At 40.4% G+C, this 16,202-nt stretch overlaps 1 protein-coding gene across 1 annotated transcript; it reads left to right on the top strand.

Moving 5' to 3' along the window:
- Nucleotides 1-12,697: 12,697 nt before the first annotated feature.
- Nucleotides 12,698-15,698, top strand: cbln4 (cerebellin 4 precursor; the record flags this gene model as incomplete). The annotated part of the gene is made up of 3 exons (XM_080733085.1): nt 12,698-12,970; nt 14,167-14,283; nt 15,501-15,698. 3 exons carry the CDS (start codon nt 12,698-12,700, stop codon nt 15,696-15,698), a joined length of 588 nt encoding a protein of 195 aa, XP_080589211.1.
- Between the last annotated feature and the right edge of the window lie 504 nt (nt 15,699-16,202).

Here is a 16,202-nt window from a genome sequence, read left to right as displayed (position 1 = left end):
GGTTCATATTTTAGATTGTAATTAGAGAAAAGAAAAAGTGAGAGTTAAAATGTTTGCTTCGTTCTTTTGTTTTATCGCGTTTACCGTGCTAAAATTGGGGCATGCGTACGCATGGGGGCATGTGTACAAGTGGCTAAATATGTATTTTTAGACACCATAAGCCAGCAGTTTCTTTATTGCTATTTACAGTAACACTTCTAGCCCCCATAAGTCACATCCAACCATGAAAGGTTGCGTTATATCTTGGGAATGGGCTTATTCTGTGTAAAATAACATATTTAGCCACTTGTACGCATGCCCCCAACCATTGAAATAAGAATCTCTAAAACAATAGAAAGTAAATAATTGTGATTAGACGATTATGTAATAATCGTGACAGCCAGAAATTCAATTAAATAATTTTATCACTCATCTTTTATATTCTTTAATTACAATCTAAAAAAACTAAAGTTGTCCTTTAAGTGTTTTACCACTTAAATACATCTTCAAAACCGATAGCTCTAGGTCCTATGAGGATTGAAGTTTCGAAGATCAGATTACAGAGGAAATTATAACTTTGCTCTTTTCTCCTGTGTTTGTCTTTCAGCTGATTAACCAGAAGATCACAATGTGCACACAGCTGTACAACTCCAGGTCATTTGTTTCCGTACTGGAGTACCTCCTTGCTGTTGGCAATTACCTCAACAAAAATGCTGGGAAGGAGAAGGCCAAAGGGTTTCGCCTCTCGTCTTTAACTAAAGTAGGGCTCCGCCACCATTGTCTGATCATTGCTGGAGTGAGACTAGGCTAGTTAAGACTACAATTAAATCATTTAATCACCGGCAAAGTACAACTCTATGCATGCATGGTGGTCACCAGTTGCTGGGTCCATGGGAAATGAACTGCCATTTACTCTGACATTCAGAGCGTTTACCTTGCCATGTATTTCCACCAAGCTTCAATATCTGAGCCATTTCCTTGTTTTGGTGTCATAGACATAGCCTATGTGCCAACACTGATGTCAAATGTTTTTAGCGTTGTTTGGGCTTGGCTAGATATTGTTTGGTGTGTGTTTGTACCTTGTGCTCACATTTTGATTCTTTAGTATCGATTACTTCAATTCGTCCGTGGTTCGTTCACTAACGGGAAGGTTTAATGGCCTAGTCTCCAGGCGCAGATGTAAAATGTAACCATTAGCTTCACTAAATGAAGCTGTCCTCATTTTCCCTCAGAGGTGTTTTGAGGTCTAATTGAGAGAGCTCAGTTGTCACTATTCAAGACACACACCCTTGAAATCAGTAGTTTAACTTTTTTTATTTTTTTAGAAAGTTAAGTCAATACGGTGCAGAGGCTTGCATGCTTCCCTGGGGCTCACGCTGGTAAACAACATAACCCAGAAAAACACATGCCTTGCAGAGATTCACCTAGCATTCTCATTATGAAATCTAGCATCTACAGGGTTCCAATGCTAGAGACTCGTACCATAATTCATATCTAATATTAATGCATTCATACCGATTTTTAGGCCAAAAACCTTTGGTCGTGTTGACAACGTAAGTAAATTACGCAATGAAAGAGTGTGAGGGAGGCTAAATGTCCCCATTTAGGTGGGTAGGGAAACAACCAGTGCATCCTATTCCTTATCTGGACATTGCATTCTTCCTACTGTAGGTGCACCCTTCATTTCAAGACCCTGTGTTCGGCAGGCGTTGCACAGTGTGTGTGTGTGTGTGTGTGTGTGTGTGTGTGTGTGTGTGTGTGTGTGTGTGTGTGTGTGTGTGTGTGTGTGTGTGTGTGTGTGTGTGTGTGTGTGTGTGTGTGTGTGTGTGTGTGTGACTGGGCTGCAACGCCAGTGATGTCAAAAGAAGGCTGATTTATAGTTATTTGCACACCAGTGTCACACACAAAAAATTGTCGATCTCACAACGCGTCACGCTGCTATGCATTGTGAGCTTGTAGTTTGGCTATTTTCGGTGCACAATATTGCATGTAATCACGTATAACTCAGGGTTGAGTTATTGTAACTCTGTGCTCTCTCTCATCCACACAGCTCTCTCAGCTACGTGGGAAAAACAGAAAGTTCACCTTGCTCCATGGCCTTGTAGAGCAGATTATGTTGCATGAGCCGACCGTGGGCACAAACCTTGTCCAGGAGTTGACTGAATTTGAGACTGTACCAGGAGGTAAAATAGGTTTATCAACATTTTTGGTCAAAGCAACCAAAAACAAAAATGCTGTAGTTTTTTTCAGTTGGGTCTTGTGAAGGGCAAGTTGCATTCATCTCTCTCTGTCCTTTCTTTTGGATAGCTTCCACAGCTTCCATCAAAGGATTGACTGCAGAGGTAGATGGTGAGTAGATCATATTTTACTATTGTGGCAAAGACAGTTGTTACTGAGATCGATGGGATATTGACACCTCTATCTTTGTGCCAAAATATGTTATTTACCTTTATGCAAGCATTATGATTAGGATCACAGCTAGCCATCTATAAGAGGTGTGTGGGCTAATCACTCAAACCACTGGATCAGTCAGTGCCACATTTGTTGTGCACACTGCCAGCAGGCCAACTTAAGGTAGTATTTGGCTTGACACTGAGGAAGACTCTTGTGGAAACATCATTCAGTAACCCCTGCAATAAATGTGTTCCAGTGTGTTATTTGGGAAGTCTGTTTGAAGTGTTCAGGTACAAGCTTTTGCTAACCACTTAAACCCTATACTTAGTTGACAAGAAGGCTCCCCAAAAATAGACAAGCTTGTGATCTTGGAGATGGGCTGTTTTTGCAGAAGGTTTGCTGCCCCACAAAATGGTACCTCCACAAATGTATTTGATCATATGTCTCATACTTTTTATTTGATCAGATTTATTTAAGGTTAGATGTCATTTCAGGAGGAAAATGTTGGGAATGTTAGGTGCATTATAGACAGTTGAATAAAAATATGGCCCTTGACAGGCTCAGACACATCCTCTGATTTAAAGCACCTATTTGCTGTCACCCTGCAGTCTTGAAGAATGAACTGCAGAAAGTCATACAGTACAGGAAAACATACAAGAAGAGAAACTCAAGGGATCAGCACCAGAACTTTTCCAATGACCTGAAGGTAGGGTATTGTGCTTTGCTTGCTATAAATGATTAATTTATAATTCTATATCTTCTGTTCATTTGTAATTAGTTAGGCTGCTGCAAAGCGGTACCAAACTATTTTAATCAAGCTGCCTGTCAGTATGTGTATGTACTGTATGTATGTACTGTATGTGTGTGTTACTCCAATGTCCAGAAATGTTTCCACCAGATGGTGCTGCAGCAACCAAACTTATAGTGTGCCTTGATTTATTCGTTTTTTGTTACTACAGCTATTACTATGTAATACTATATTATTATTATTATTATTATTGCTATTATGAGAAGAAGAATGACACTAATGATATATATAAGTCAACCATTTATGTATTTTTATTTGATGTCAACAAACAACTCATTACGAACATGTAACAAGTTTGAGTAATAGCTTGAATTTCAGTAAGTTAAGGATCTCACCAGGCTTTTCTCCACCTCCCAGATGGCTGTTGAGAAGTACAACGCAGAGCTTTCTGTGCTTACCAAGAAGTGTGAGGAGATGAAGAAACTCTACTCTGACATACTGGTAATCCCTGAGTTATTAGTTCAATATCTTTGTTGTGCATCCTCAGAGATGGATCTCCCCTTAGCGGGCCCAGATGTGTTTGTGGTTGTTTCTATAGGGTTATCTACTCACCCAACGCAGGCAGGGGCGTCACAAGGGGTAGGAAAGTGGGACTGAGTTACTGGGGCCCAAGGTGGAGGGGCCCTAATAACTTTTCTATTGAAAAATAGCAGATATACAAGCTCACAGCGCGGCACCGAGTGCCGCGCTGCGAGCTTGTAGATCTGCTATTTTTGAAAAGTTGTGAAAATTTGTGAAAATCTTTGAATATATGTATTTTTTAAGCGAACATTTCTAACTCAAATTTTGCTTCTGGGGGGTCCCTGTAACTAAATATTTTGAGATCGGGGTCCATGGCCAAATACATATCATCTTGGGTGTTTCTTGCACACATTTTCCTGATTTTTCAAAAACATTCATGGGGGGCCCCGCAGTGAATCCTTGTACCCAGGGCCCAGAATTTGGTGTGACGCCCCTGCCTGCAGGGTAGATGTATTTCAGAGTAAAAGTCCTTTAGGTTACAGTTTTGTCCCACATGTCAGCGTCCTCTGTTCCCAGGGGTGTACTACAGCTAGGGCTGTCACGATTATGACATTTTTCCATGACGGTTAAATGTCACTCAAACAACTGCGATTAGCGATTTAATTGTGTTTTTGTCGTTGACAATTACATTTATGTTTGGCTTTTAGGCTTTGAAGTTGCACATGGTACATACCCTAGCATATTGTGAACATGTACAAGCACATACTGTATAATATATATGTTTTTTTTGTGTGAAATAATTCAAGACGATTTTTATCTATTTATTGAGAAACGGTATGGCACTAAAACCGGATAATGTTGCAGTGCGTTTTGCAATGGGGAACTTCAAGGCATTATGGTATATAATGTAAAACAAAAAGTGTACAATTGATATTTTCTTTTAGCTGTGAGCACATTCTATTTGTCTGTTCTCATTAGCAGTGTCATGTACTCCCACGGGACTCGTCTCGGCCCATCAGAGAGCTGTATTTGCCCTGGGTGGCCTGTTATGTTTCGGTGCCTTGGCATAAAAATATTTATTGCACTGTTCAAGTACCGTACATAATGACTGCGTAGGTGTTTTCTTAAATTAGGTGGTGCTTTTAAGCATAGTGCTGCTGGGTATGTGCTCTAAAAGCAAAGCCTGGTGTGTTGCAACATCACAGAGATGCATTTGCATACAAGCCGACAGTTCTTTCGAGTGGTGGACACAACTCCTCCATTAGGCATGCAGTACACAATTATCAGCTTGTCAAAGAATGTATTTCTTTTGTAAGCACTTGTTCTGAAACTTTTTCATGTCAAGGACCCCCAAATTGACACTTATTAGCCCGCGGACCCCCATTTGAAAAGATATCCCAGGGACCCCTATAAGAGAAGACTTTTACGGCTCTAGCAGTGATTCTCAATCATTTTAATTTCAAGGACCCCCATCTCTTTTTCTATCTCTGGGACCCCTGACGGGTCCATTTGGTTCCATTTGTGCAATCTCAGAGTTACATACCCATAAGGGTCCATTTGGTTCCTATCTATGATTTGGCTTGGGACCCCCTGGAACTCAAGGACCCCTGGGGGTCCCCAGACCCCACTTTGAGAACCACTGATCTGAAGGATACTTTCTTTGTCAGTTAACCTAGTTAAGGTATGAAGCAATACCTTAAGGCTACATTTGACATGTTCCGTGATTCTACATCTTGTTTTTTATTTTTTATTATCACACAGCAATCGATAGGACAGCTGTGTCCATTGTCACAGCTTGTCTACACCGCTTGAATAATCCATCATCTCTTGCTAATAGTACTTTAGCTCTGAGATATGACAGGATGAAGAGTGAGCCGTGGTGTTATATGGGGGCCACAATTAGATTTTATCAACGTTTTCCACTGCTTTGGGATTGAGAGAGAGAGAGAGAGAGAGAGAGAGAGAGAGAGAGAGAGAGAGAGAGAGAGAGAGAGAGAAAAAGGAGGAGGGTTACTGAACCTCCTAAAGCAACCACACGGTATATCCTTCCTCTAAATCAGCTGTTCTCAAACTTTTTCATGTCAAGGACCCCCAAAATTACATTTATTCGGCCGCAGACCCCCATCTCAAAATATGTTGTTCCAGGGACCCCCCCCAGAAGCAGAGATTTGAGTTACAAAAGTCTGCTTTGAAAAATATATATTGAAAAATGTGCACACATTTTCACGATTTTTCAAAAATAGCAGATCTACAAGCTCGCAGCGCTGCACTCGGTGCCGCGCTGTGAGCTTGTATATCTGCTATTTTTCAATAGTTAAAGCATTCAATAATTGTAGGCCTAAAGAAAGAAAGGAGGAGGGTTACTGAACCTCCTAAAGCAACCACACGGTATATTTGACAACTCAGAGAACATTCCCTTCTTTACCCGGGACAAAGAGAACCTATGGCAGTCAGGTTCTAACGGTAGTCTTCCCTCTGAAATGTATTTTTCTCACACAAACAGTAGATTTTAAAAGGTATATTTATTTGTATAGCTGGGCAGACTCTATTTTCAGCTCTTATGTTGCAGTAGTTGCAAAGTTGCATCATAATAATAATAATAATGCATTTTATTTGAAGGCGCCTTTCAGGACACTCAAGGTCGCCGTACAAAAAAAAACAGTCATTAAATACAGGCAAAGCATACATCGACATGTCAACAACAAAATATATAATATATCAAAAATCAGTAAAAATAGAACACTGAAATAGAACAATTAATACATCATTACATCAAAATCAGTAGTAAAACAAAGGGAGTGAGGGTAGGTATACAGATAAAAGGGTGATGTGGGTAGGTTAGAGTGAGTAGGCCAGTTTGAACAGTTTGAGTTTTGAGTTGGGGTTTGAAAATGGTTATGGAGCTAACTGTGTGTTATGCTGTCATATGTTACAAGCTCCCAGTTGTTTGATTAGTTTTTCCCATGGCACACAGTGGTGACTATCAAATGGCATATTCAGGTCAGGCAGAAGGGGACAGTTATCCATTAGAGCTCTAATAGAGCTTGTATGTGAAGTGGTCATGTTGTGCGGGATGACCACATGCATTATCATGTTTAAACAAGTGGCACAACAAGCCCTTACCCCTAGGGTCATTGCATGCCTTTTCCTGAAGGTTTTATGTAATTCCATGCCGTAGTCTCCCTGTTGAGTTGATAACAAACAGACAGACAAACAAAACAAACCAGACAAAAGGAATACAGTTAAGATGCGAGGTCTCTGCCCCAAAGTGACAATATTACAACAGCAAAGATTCCCGACAAAGTGACAGCTGTTAAAACGAGCTGTCACAACGGTATAAACACTTTTTTCTTTTTGTTATTTTTCCAAAAACACCTAATCGTGTCTTTCTGCTTTATTCTAGGTTAAGTTTGGAGAACCAAATGATCGTGATTCTCAGGAGCTCTTTGGTTTGGTCTGTCAGTTTATCCATGACTTTCGGAGGACCCGTGCTGAAATCATATGAAATAAAGTATTGTATACCCCGTTCAACTCCTAATCAAAGAGTTGCAGAATCCTGATAGTTTACATACTGGATGTGTCCATTTTTATGTTGTTACTATAAAATATGTTATTGTAATTGATACAGTATTCTATACTTATAAACAGTGGTATTCCTTTATGTGCCATGAAGGTCTGGGTGAATTGGGCAGAGGTTTCATTCCAATCCAACACTATAATAGCAATTTCACTAATTGGGGTAACCAATTAGTCTCTCTGGTTGAAGTTGTGCTATTTGGTGACTAGTGTGGAAGCACACAGACCTCATAAACCCTGACATTTATAATTGATACCTGTTCAGCTGCCACGTTTGTTTGTTGTAGCACTGAGGCACCCGGAGACGATAACTATTGCATCTGAAATCTGCAATCTCATGAATAGAGTGCATCCACATTGGATTTGTTTGTGTCACAGGTTATTTTTTGTTTTATCCAGGAGGCTGGATCAATATTTATTTCTGATTTGTTTTGAGATGGCTCAAGAATTGAGAGATTTGAACTGGCTGGGTTTTATGAAAGATTCACATACTGCAGTGTGCTGCAATTACCCATCCACTGGGAGGACAGCAAAGCAGCAAAAGAACACTCCAGATGCCAACTGAAATGGGTTCATTTGGAGTCCATGTTTTCTTTGCATATAGACACCCGATTGTGCCATGGTTGGGAACATTTTCTATTCCAGAGCTCCTGGAAGAGCTCGACCCACGCTGACTCAGGACAACATTCTCTGCTGTGGCATCGCATACATGGATCAATACAAGCACAAACACATACAAATCTTTAGAGGTTTGCTGAGGTGACTGGGTACTCCCAGTACCGATTCAAAGGGCTTTAATTTGACTTTTTTGTTGTTGGCGTCTACTCTAAATACAGATATGCACAAGTAAGCTAAAGGAGTTTGGGGGTCTCTAACTAAATATAGTTTGTTTTAAATAGATATTAAGTCTAATAATACAAAAGATCATCAATAATACAGTAGTAATCCTTACCATAGCCTATTTTACTTGGTTTACTTGTTACAGTTATATCAATTTGCATATATAATTGTTATTTGGAAAACCTCATCAGGTCCTTGTACCAGGGTGGTGAAATTTACAGAGATAACAACTGGTAATAAAGTTAATTGGTTTGCTGGACTGAAAGATACTCTTTCACAACCTCTAACTACTGTTAGTGGTGGAAAGTAACAAGTAGTAAATAATACATTTACTCAAGTACTGTAATCAAGTTAAATTTAGGTACTTGAGTTGACTCTAATATTTACATTTTGTGATACTTTATAATTTCACACCATTACACATCTCAGAGGCAAAAATTGTACTTTTTGCTCCACTATAATTATTTAATAGCTTTATTAGTTAGTAATTACTTTGCAGTTTTAGATTGTTAATACAAAACATACATTAACTGTTCAATTATGGAGTATTATTAAAAAATATAATAATTTATTATATTTTTTTAAGATTTTCAGCTAATAACACCCAAAATAGGGACGCCTGGTTGAAATGACATGCAAGTGGCCAACGTTTGATTGTTTTGTTACAGTATCTTTTTAATCTAAGTGAAATAAAACATGCAGAGACTTTCTTTTATGTTTACTTACTGTAATGTACTGTATATTTGAAATGCTGCCTGCTTTCGAGCTTTTGTGTTTTATCCTTTGACAGATATGTACAAATTATGTTAATGCTAATGCATTTTACTCAATAAAAACATCGATCAATCATGCTCATAAACCCTAAGGGCGAGAAGCAACCTCGTACTGTCTCTACTCAGACACAGTACATGACGCCTTCACATGGGGACAATTTGATGATCCTAGCTTCCATTTTGGTTTCCTCTTTGTAAAATGAATGTCTTTCCATGGAAAATGTCCCTGACCCCATACTGTAGCTCTGGGGTTCGAATTGCCATGGAAACATATAGCCACACTGACAATCTGACACTGTACAAAATGAAATAGCAAAGTGATTCTTAGAGATGGTTGAATGGCACAATTCACCCTCAATGAGATCAGGATGGCAACGGTCAAAGATTGCCTTCCATTCAGACATGGTTGTGGTATGATGTATTGAATGCTTACACTGGTACAGTATGTAGATTGCTGTGAATGTAGTTACTTCTGAGATAGGCTACTTGTCATAATGTTGTGAAGCTGTTTAACATGAGTTGTCAGGTATGGAGATATTTTATTGCTTAAAGACGATTCTTAAAGATGTATCAGACTCACCATTCTTGGCAGATTTACTTGACACATTGATTAGTGCATCCATTAGCGCAGTGTTCTCTTCCAAGACTTATTTTCAGTTGTACATTCTCTCTCTCTCTCACGCGCACGCACACACACACACACACACACACACACACACACACACACACACACACACACACACACACACACACACACACACACACACACACACACACACACACACACACACACACCTCTCATCCATACATTGCAGACACTGATATTTCACACATCATTGTTGTTTGTTTATTCCTATATAGTTTTTTTTTTGCATTTGTACATTTTATTTATGTATGGACTTCCTTTGTGATCCAAGGATAAAGTACTACAGTTATAGGAGGCCTGGAATTCGTATTCACAGTAAACTGTGCTGAGAGACATGCAGCATTTGACCATTGGACCACAACACCTTTGCACTCAACAAAATGTCACTTGTCACCTAGTAATTTTGAAGTGTTTTTTCATTTTTTTTTTTTTCAATGGACACAATGGGCAATGGGGACATTGCCCATGTCCCCATACATACTAACACTCAAGACAAACCCTGACTACTTGTGATGCATTTGGGTAGGCTATAGCTTTCTCTGTCACTGCACTCAGACAAATGTTGGTTGGGGTGCATGTTCAGCAAGGAGCAGAACTGGGAGACATGGCGTGTTCCTCTGCATGCAAACTCCTTATGAGAAACGGCTGGTGACTCCATGTGTTTCAGAGGAGAAATGTGGTCCCATACCCAGAACAAACTGGGGGGCTGGCAGTGATAGCGACTATACAAACATGGAGGGAATTGGCAACACTACACAACATTTGAGAAAAAATGAATATCCTTTACAATGTACAGTTTTGATTGATTGATTGATTGATTGATTGAAGACTTTATTAGAAGTTTGCATAGGAAAAGGTACAGTTTCATGACGGTACAGTTCACTGGTACAAGGTCTACTAAAAGGAGATCCATGAAAAGACTAAGCTTATTTCCACTGGAAACCATTGAAGTATCTCATATAACATTGAATGACAGACAAATAGAACACAGTACTATGCAGTAGATATGTAAAGAAAAAGAAAAAAGAAAACAGTAAGTCTAAACAAACAGTATATACAAAGAAGGGGCAGGGGAGGGTAGGGTTGGGCTAGGTTCGTTTTTTACCAGTTGCGAACGGCTGCTGCCTGTAAGTGATTTTTCAGGGCAATTTTAAAGGATGCTAGTGATCCGCACTCCTTTATGACCTTCGGTAAGGCTTTCCACATTTTGGTGGTATAGCAGAAAAAAGAGTTTGACCCTTTGTTGGTTTTGACTCTGGGTTGAAAGTGATCTGTGGCGCTGCCTCTGGTGTTGTAATTATGGACATCCTTAATGTTTATAAAGTATTTTGACAGGTACTTGGGTATCATAGTGGTGTAGTGTATCTTGTACACCAGGCCCATTGCAAGTTGCTGTACTCTGTCATCTACTCTGAGCCACCCCACTCTTAACTGGTGAGTAGCGGTGAGGTGAGTCTGATAGGGAAGGTGAAGTAGGACCCTAATTAGTTTATTTTGGGCTGTTTGGAGTTTAGTTTTCAGGGCTTGTGGGGCGTCACGATACCATACGTATACAGTATACTTGTAATCAGAGATATAAGTAATTGTACTTGTGAAATGCTTACAGGAAAAACTATATTTAGGGTGGCAGTGGCTCAGGAGAGACCAAATGCTTCCTGGCATTGTGTCAAAGTCCTTGAAACGGTTAGGTTGGATCAATAGAGTGAACATTCCTCCTCACAGTAGGCTACTAGGCTACTGTAAAAAAAAAAGTGATATTTCTTTCAATCTTTTAAAATATTCATAGGATATGTTCAGCTTAGACTGAATTGCCTGTTAGATTTGTATATCCATCTGGATGGATGGTGTACAGTTCAGATGGTCACAAATTAGAAATGGTAGTCTAGTCTGTCTGCAGAGGTCATAAGACATGTCTATGTTGTGATTGCATAACAGAATTTACTGCATTTAAACATACCAGTGTCCAGTGTCGCTGAGACAGCTAGGGCCCAAGGTCACACTGGTGAGAATCCTCCCAGTGCACTGCTTGCACATTGTGTCCTTTCCAAGGGTGCTTGATGTGAGAAATGAAAAAACACCCATTACAATGGTTAGAGAAAACATCATTGAAGAAATGCAACTATGCAAGTAAGCTATGTCAGTGGCGGAGCTTGACTTGAATGAATGCTTTCTGCAGTAAAATTGTGCCCCCGAGGCCCTCCCTGCCTGTATGAAGGCCAGTGCTCACTTAAATTGAGAAAGCTTCATGGTTAGAAAACAAGACTACTGAAAACATGAAGAAAATGTCTGTCATTTATCCAAAGCAAAGATTGCCAAACTTTTTAGTACATTCTAAGTTGATAGACCATATGGAACTTCAGTCGCCATCACAATTGTCACTCACAAAAACACAAAACATCAGATCCTGCTAGAAAAACCAGCACAAGACCAGCACCAGCACAAACCAGCACATGTGTTTTACTGCTGGTCTGTGCTGGTGCTGGTCTGTGCTGGTGCTGGTCTGTGCTGGTCCACCATCTAAACCAGCATAAAACCAGCATGAACCAGCACAGACCAGCATCTAAACCAGCATGAACCAGCATAGACCAGCACAGACCAGCATGAAAATTGTGCTGGTCTGTGCTGGTTTTTCTAGCAGGCACAGCAGAGAAGGAAAAAAGGAGTTAGTAAATTAACATTGTCAATAAATAATTCTCATGTGGAATTAAGTGGATGTGAACTTTTATTAGCAATATGTCTGTTCTTGATGGCTACCGTATGGAAGTAGAAAGCCTGTGCGTAAAGTTATAGATGTCTTCGCGCACTGCGCACCACCTCACCACGCGGGAACAGTCAGCCATCCGTCAAACTCAAACACGTTCTTTCGACTCGGAGAGGGCGATTTCCAAACAAAAGCTACACAACCTCATTGCCTGAAGACCTCTGCCCCGAACCATTTCATACTTTGTTCCGTTTAAAACCCTTTATCAATATGAAAATGAGACGTAGCATACACATTTCGATTATTATCATCTTTCCCAATTTCTCTGCGTTTGACGATTTAAGACTTTTTGAAACGGATATTTCGATATAATCTCTCACTCCGACATGGCACATTGCTGGATCCAATAAGAGAATTCCACAGCGTCAGACGCGTCTGCGGTGGAGGACCGGCACAGGCAGCGCTCGCATACTGGCAGACGGTATCTTTGTGGTCTTTTTCAGCTGTTTGAGAGAGCCATGGCGAACTCCCTCGTATTGATACTCAGCTGGACTGTGATCGGCGAGGTTGTGAGAGCACAGAATGACACGGAGCCTATTGTTCTGGAGGGTAAATGTCTTGTGGTCTGCGACTCCAACCCGACCACATCAGACTGGAGAGGCTCGTCCTCCTCTCCGCTCGGCATCTCGGTGCGCGCTGCCGGCGCCAAGGTGGCTTTCTCTGCTGTCAGGAGCAACAACCACGAACCATCGGAGATGAGCAACAAAACAAGGATTATTTACTTCGACCAAGTAAGATCATTAAACAAAAAGTTATGTGATTGCAACCATGTTTAACAGGAAATGTATCATTTAAACCAGTCATTTAAACCTATAGATTAAACACGATTTGGAAATTCTGTTCTATCTGTTTCACCATTCTACTAACTTTTACATATTTGTGGTTATATAGACCGTTCATCTTCCAACTGTGATAAAGCCTTTTAGACGTCTCGCTACGCGCTGATCCCTATAGTCTCCATAGAGTTAGCGCCTATTATGAATTGTGCTGTAATGCAGAAAGCAATAACAAGATTCAGAAGTGACTATCTCTGAAGACATGCAGCATACCGAGCTTGCACTCTCACACATTCTTATACATTTATTTTTGCATGGATACACAGTACACACACACACACACACACACACACACACACACACACACACACACACACACACACACACACACACACACACACACACAGATGCAGGCACACTCTAGGACAATATATTATCTGGAGAGTGAAAAGGATTTTAACAATATCAATGAAAACTTCTCCATTTTCAATGAATCTCTTATCTCCATCAAGCAACTGTATAGCCTACTTCACTAGACTGAATGTTAATTTCTACATCACTTCTGGTAGACAACGGTAAAGTTTGATGTGTGGGACTGTGGCATGTTAATGTGGGTCACATAATCAACAGTATGCTGCATCAATTAACCAGCAGATTCAGTAAGTAAGCTATACTGGTTCTGTGCAGGCAGTAGAGCTGCCAGCATTCTCCCCACACGTAGATTAGTACATGGCATGGATTCTGTTACATTATGATATATCCTGTGTTCTAAATTGGCATCTGGTAAGTCAGAACGTGCCAGAAAAAAGCAGTTCAAGTACAGACTCAGAGCCAACTTTGGTCCAGTTTACTAAGTCTAGAGGGTTTAAGTGGTGAAAAGGGCTGCCCAGTTTCCGCATTGGGAGGATTCAGAGAAACACTGTGTGTGGAGCACAGATGCTCAGTGGAATGATACAGTGGGGTGAGAGAGTGTGTGGATTCTGGGACTGCACAGAGACAATGTCAACCACACCAAGACCAACCCTATAGGGTCTCTATTGGGGCAGACATTTACAGAAAATAGCAGATCTATACAAGCTCACAACGCATCGTGTTGCAACAGGTTGTGAGCTTGTAGATTGACTGTATCATTTGCCTTTTCTGCCCCATAGGTGCTGGTGAATATAGGAAACTACTTCACATTTGAATCAGTGTTTTTGTCACCCAGAAAAGGAGTCTACAGTTTTAACTTTCACGTTATCAAAGTGTATCAAAGCCAAACTATACAGGTATGCTCTCTGTCTATTTCACACGCACACACACACACACGCACGCACACACGCACGCACGCACGTGCACTCTCGCGCGCGCGCGCACACACACACACACACACACACACACACACACACACACACACACACACACACACACACACACACACACACACACACTCACATGCACACACTACTTGCCATCTGGTTCAGCACCATGGATAGCTCATGTCAGGGTGTGTTCAGCACCATGGATAGCTCGTGTCAATTCAATTCAAAGGATCTTTATTGGCATGAGAAAACATACGTTTACACTGCCAAAGCAAGTGTCAAAAATAAAATAAAAACTGTTGAAAAGGGGGAACATATATGCAGTTGGAGGGGGTACAGCATTGTGTAAACAGAGCTATGTCGCATTGTGTAATTTTTTTATAGGCCTACACATTGGCGGAAATATAGGGTACGCCTGGTAGCTAAGCACCCAGTTATAGACAGTTCTCCCTCATCTGAGTCGTCTCACTCATCCACATTCCTGCTACTTTGCCGATTTTCACACCTTACTCCCATAGAAATGCAAATGTAGGCACCCCATTGAATAGAGAAAAATCAACGCCCATGGGCCTACAGGGTATAAAGCTTTTGGAGATAAGAGTACATTTAGAATAAGAAAAAAGAAAGACTCAGATGTAAAATGCATTTAGAAGTAGCAGCTCTGTTTCATACTGTATGTACAGCAGGTATAGATGTCAATCCATGGTTTGTGGTACTTAAGGTGGTTGTGTTCCAGTCTCTAGCCTTCTTTTATCACAACAGTTCACAGTTTTTATTTTATTTTATCGTTGGTCATGTTTTCAAACTCACTTCGGGTGTGTGTAATCTGTGGGAAGTATGTGTCTCTGATGTCTTGGTATAGTGGGCAGATGGTTAGAAAGTGTTTCTACCACATGTTGTGTGCAGTGGGTGCATTGTCTGTGTGTGTGTGTGTGTGTGTGTGTGTGTGTGTGTGTGTGTGTGTGTGTGTGTGTGTGTGTGTGTGTGTGTGAATGTGGATGTCTTTATGTCTTTATGCGTTATATGTTAAAAAAGTAAATAAAATAAAAAATACTTTGGGGCCCACTCACTATATCCTCACACTCACAGCCCACAGGTTGTGAATGGCTGTATTAGCATGTCCTTGAGGATCAGATGTTGCTACATTTACTGTAAATGGTTTTCTCTGTTGAATTGTCCTGCAGGTGAACTTGATGTTGAATGGGAAACCAGTCATCTCTGCCTTCGCGGGTGACAAAGACGTCACTCGTGAGGCTGCCACCAATGGAGTACTGCTCTTTCTAGAGAAAGAGGACAAAGTCTACCTTAAACTGGAGAAAGGGAACCTGGTTGGTGGATGGCAATACTCAACCTTTTCTGGCTTTCTTGTTTTTCCTCTGTAAAAAAACAAAAACAAACAAATGATGTGATGTTTTCGACCATGTGTTGTCACTGTATTATCAAAACATTGCTGCATCATTAGTACCTTGTCAAATGAATAGTGTGGTATCCATGTGTAGACAGACAAGAAAACACCTTGGAAAGTGTTCACATTCTCCAGAAGTGTCCCTTCTCAGATGAAAAATAAAGAAAATGCAATTTCACTGTCACTCTACCATCTCTGAAGAACAACAAGCTTCATTTTTCAGAATGCATCCTGGGAATATATTTAGCACATTGGTGGGTTTTGTTTGTTTGTTCATTTTACTGAAATGGTTGTGTTCTATTACATTTGTCCTTTTGGCACATGTATTGTCGTGTCACTTGAGTAACATTTCATCAACCAAATATACACACATCGTTAAACGGATGTGGGGAGTGTCATTTAAGTAATAATTTATTAATTGCAGCATTGCAGAGTTGGTTTAAAGGGAATTGCTGCTCATTCTCAACCTTCTCAAACTATG

The sequence above is a fragment of the Nannobrachium achirus genome, assembly GCF_963921795.1.
Source record: "Nannobrachium achirus genome assembly, chromosome: 9".
Classification (NCBI taxonomy): Eukaryota; Metazoa; Chordata; class Actinopteri; order Myctophiformes; family Myctophidae; genus Nannobrachium; species Nannobrachium achirus.
This window is presented reverse-complemented; position numbering and strand designations above follow the sequence as displayed.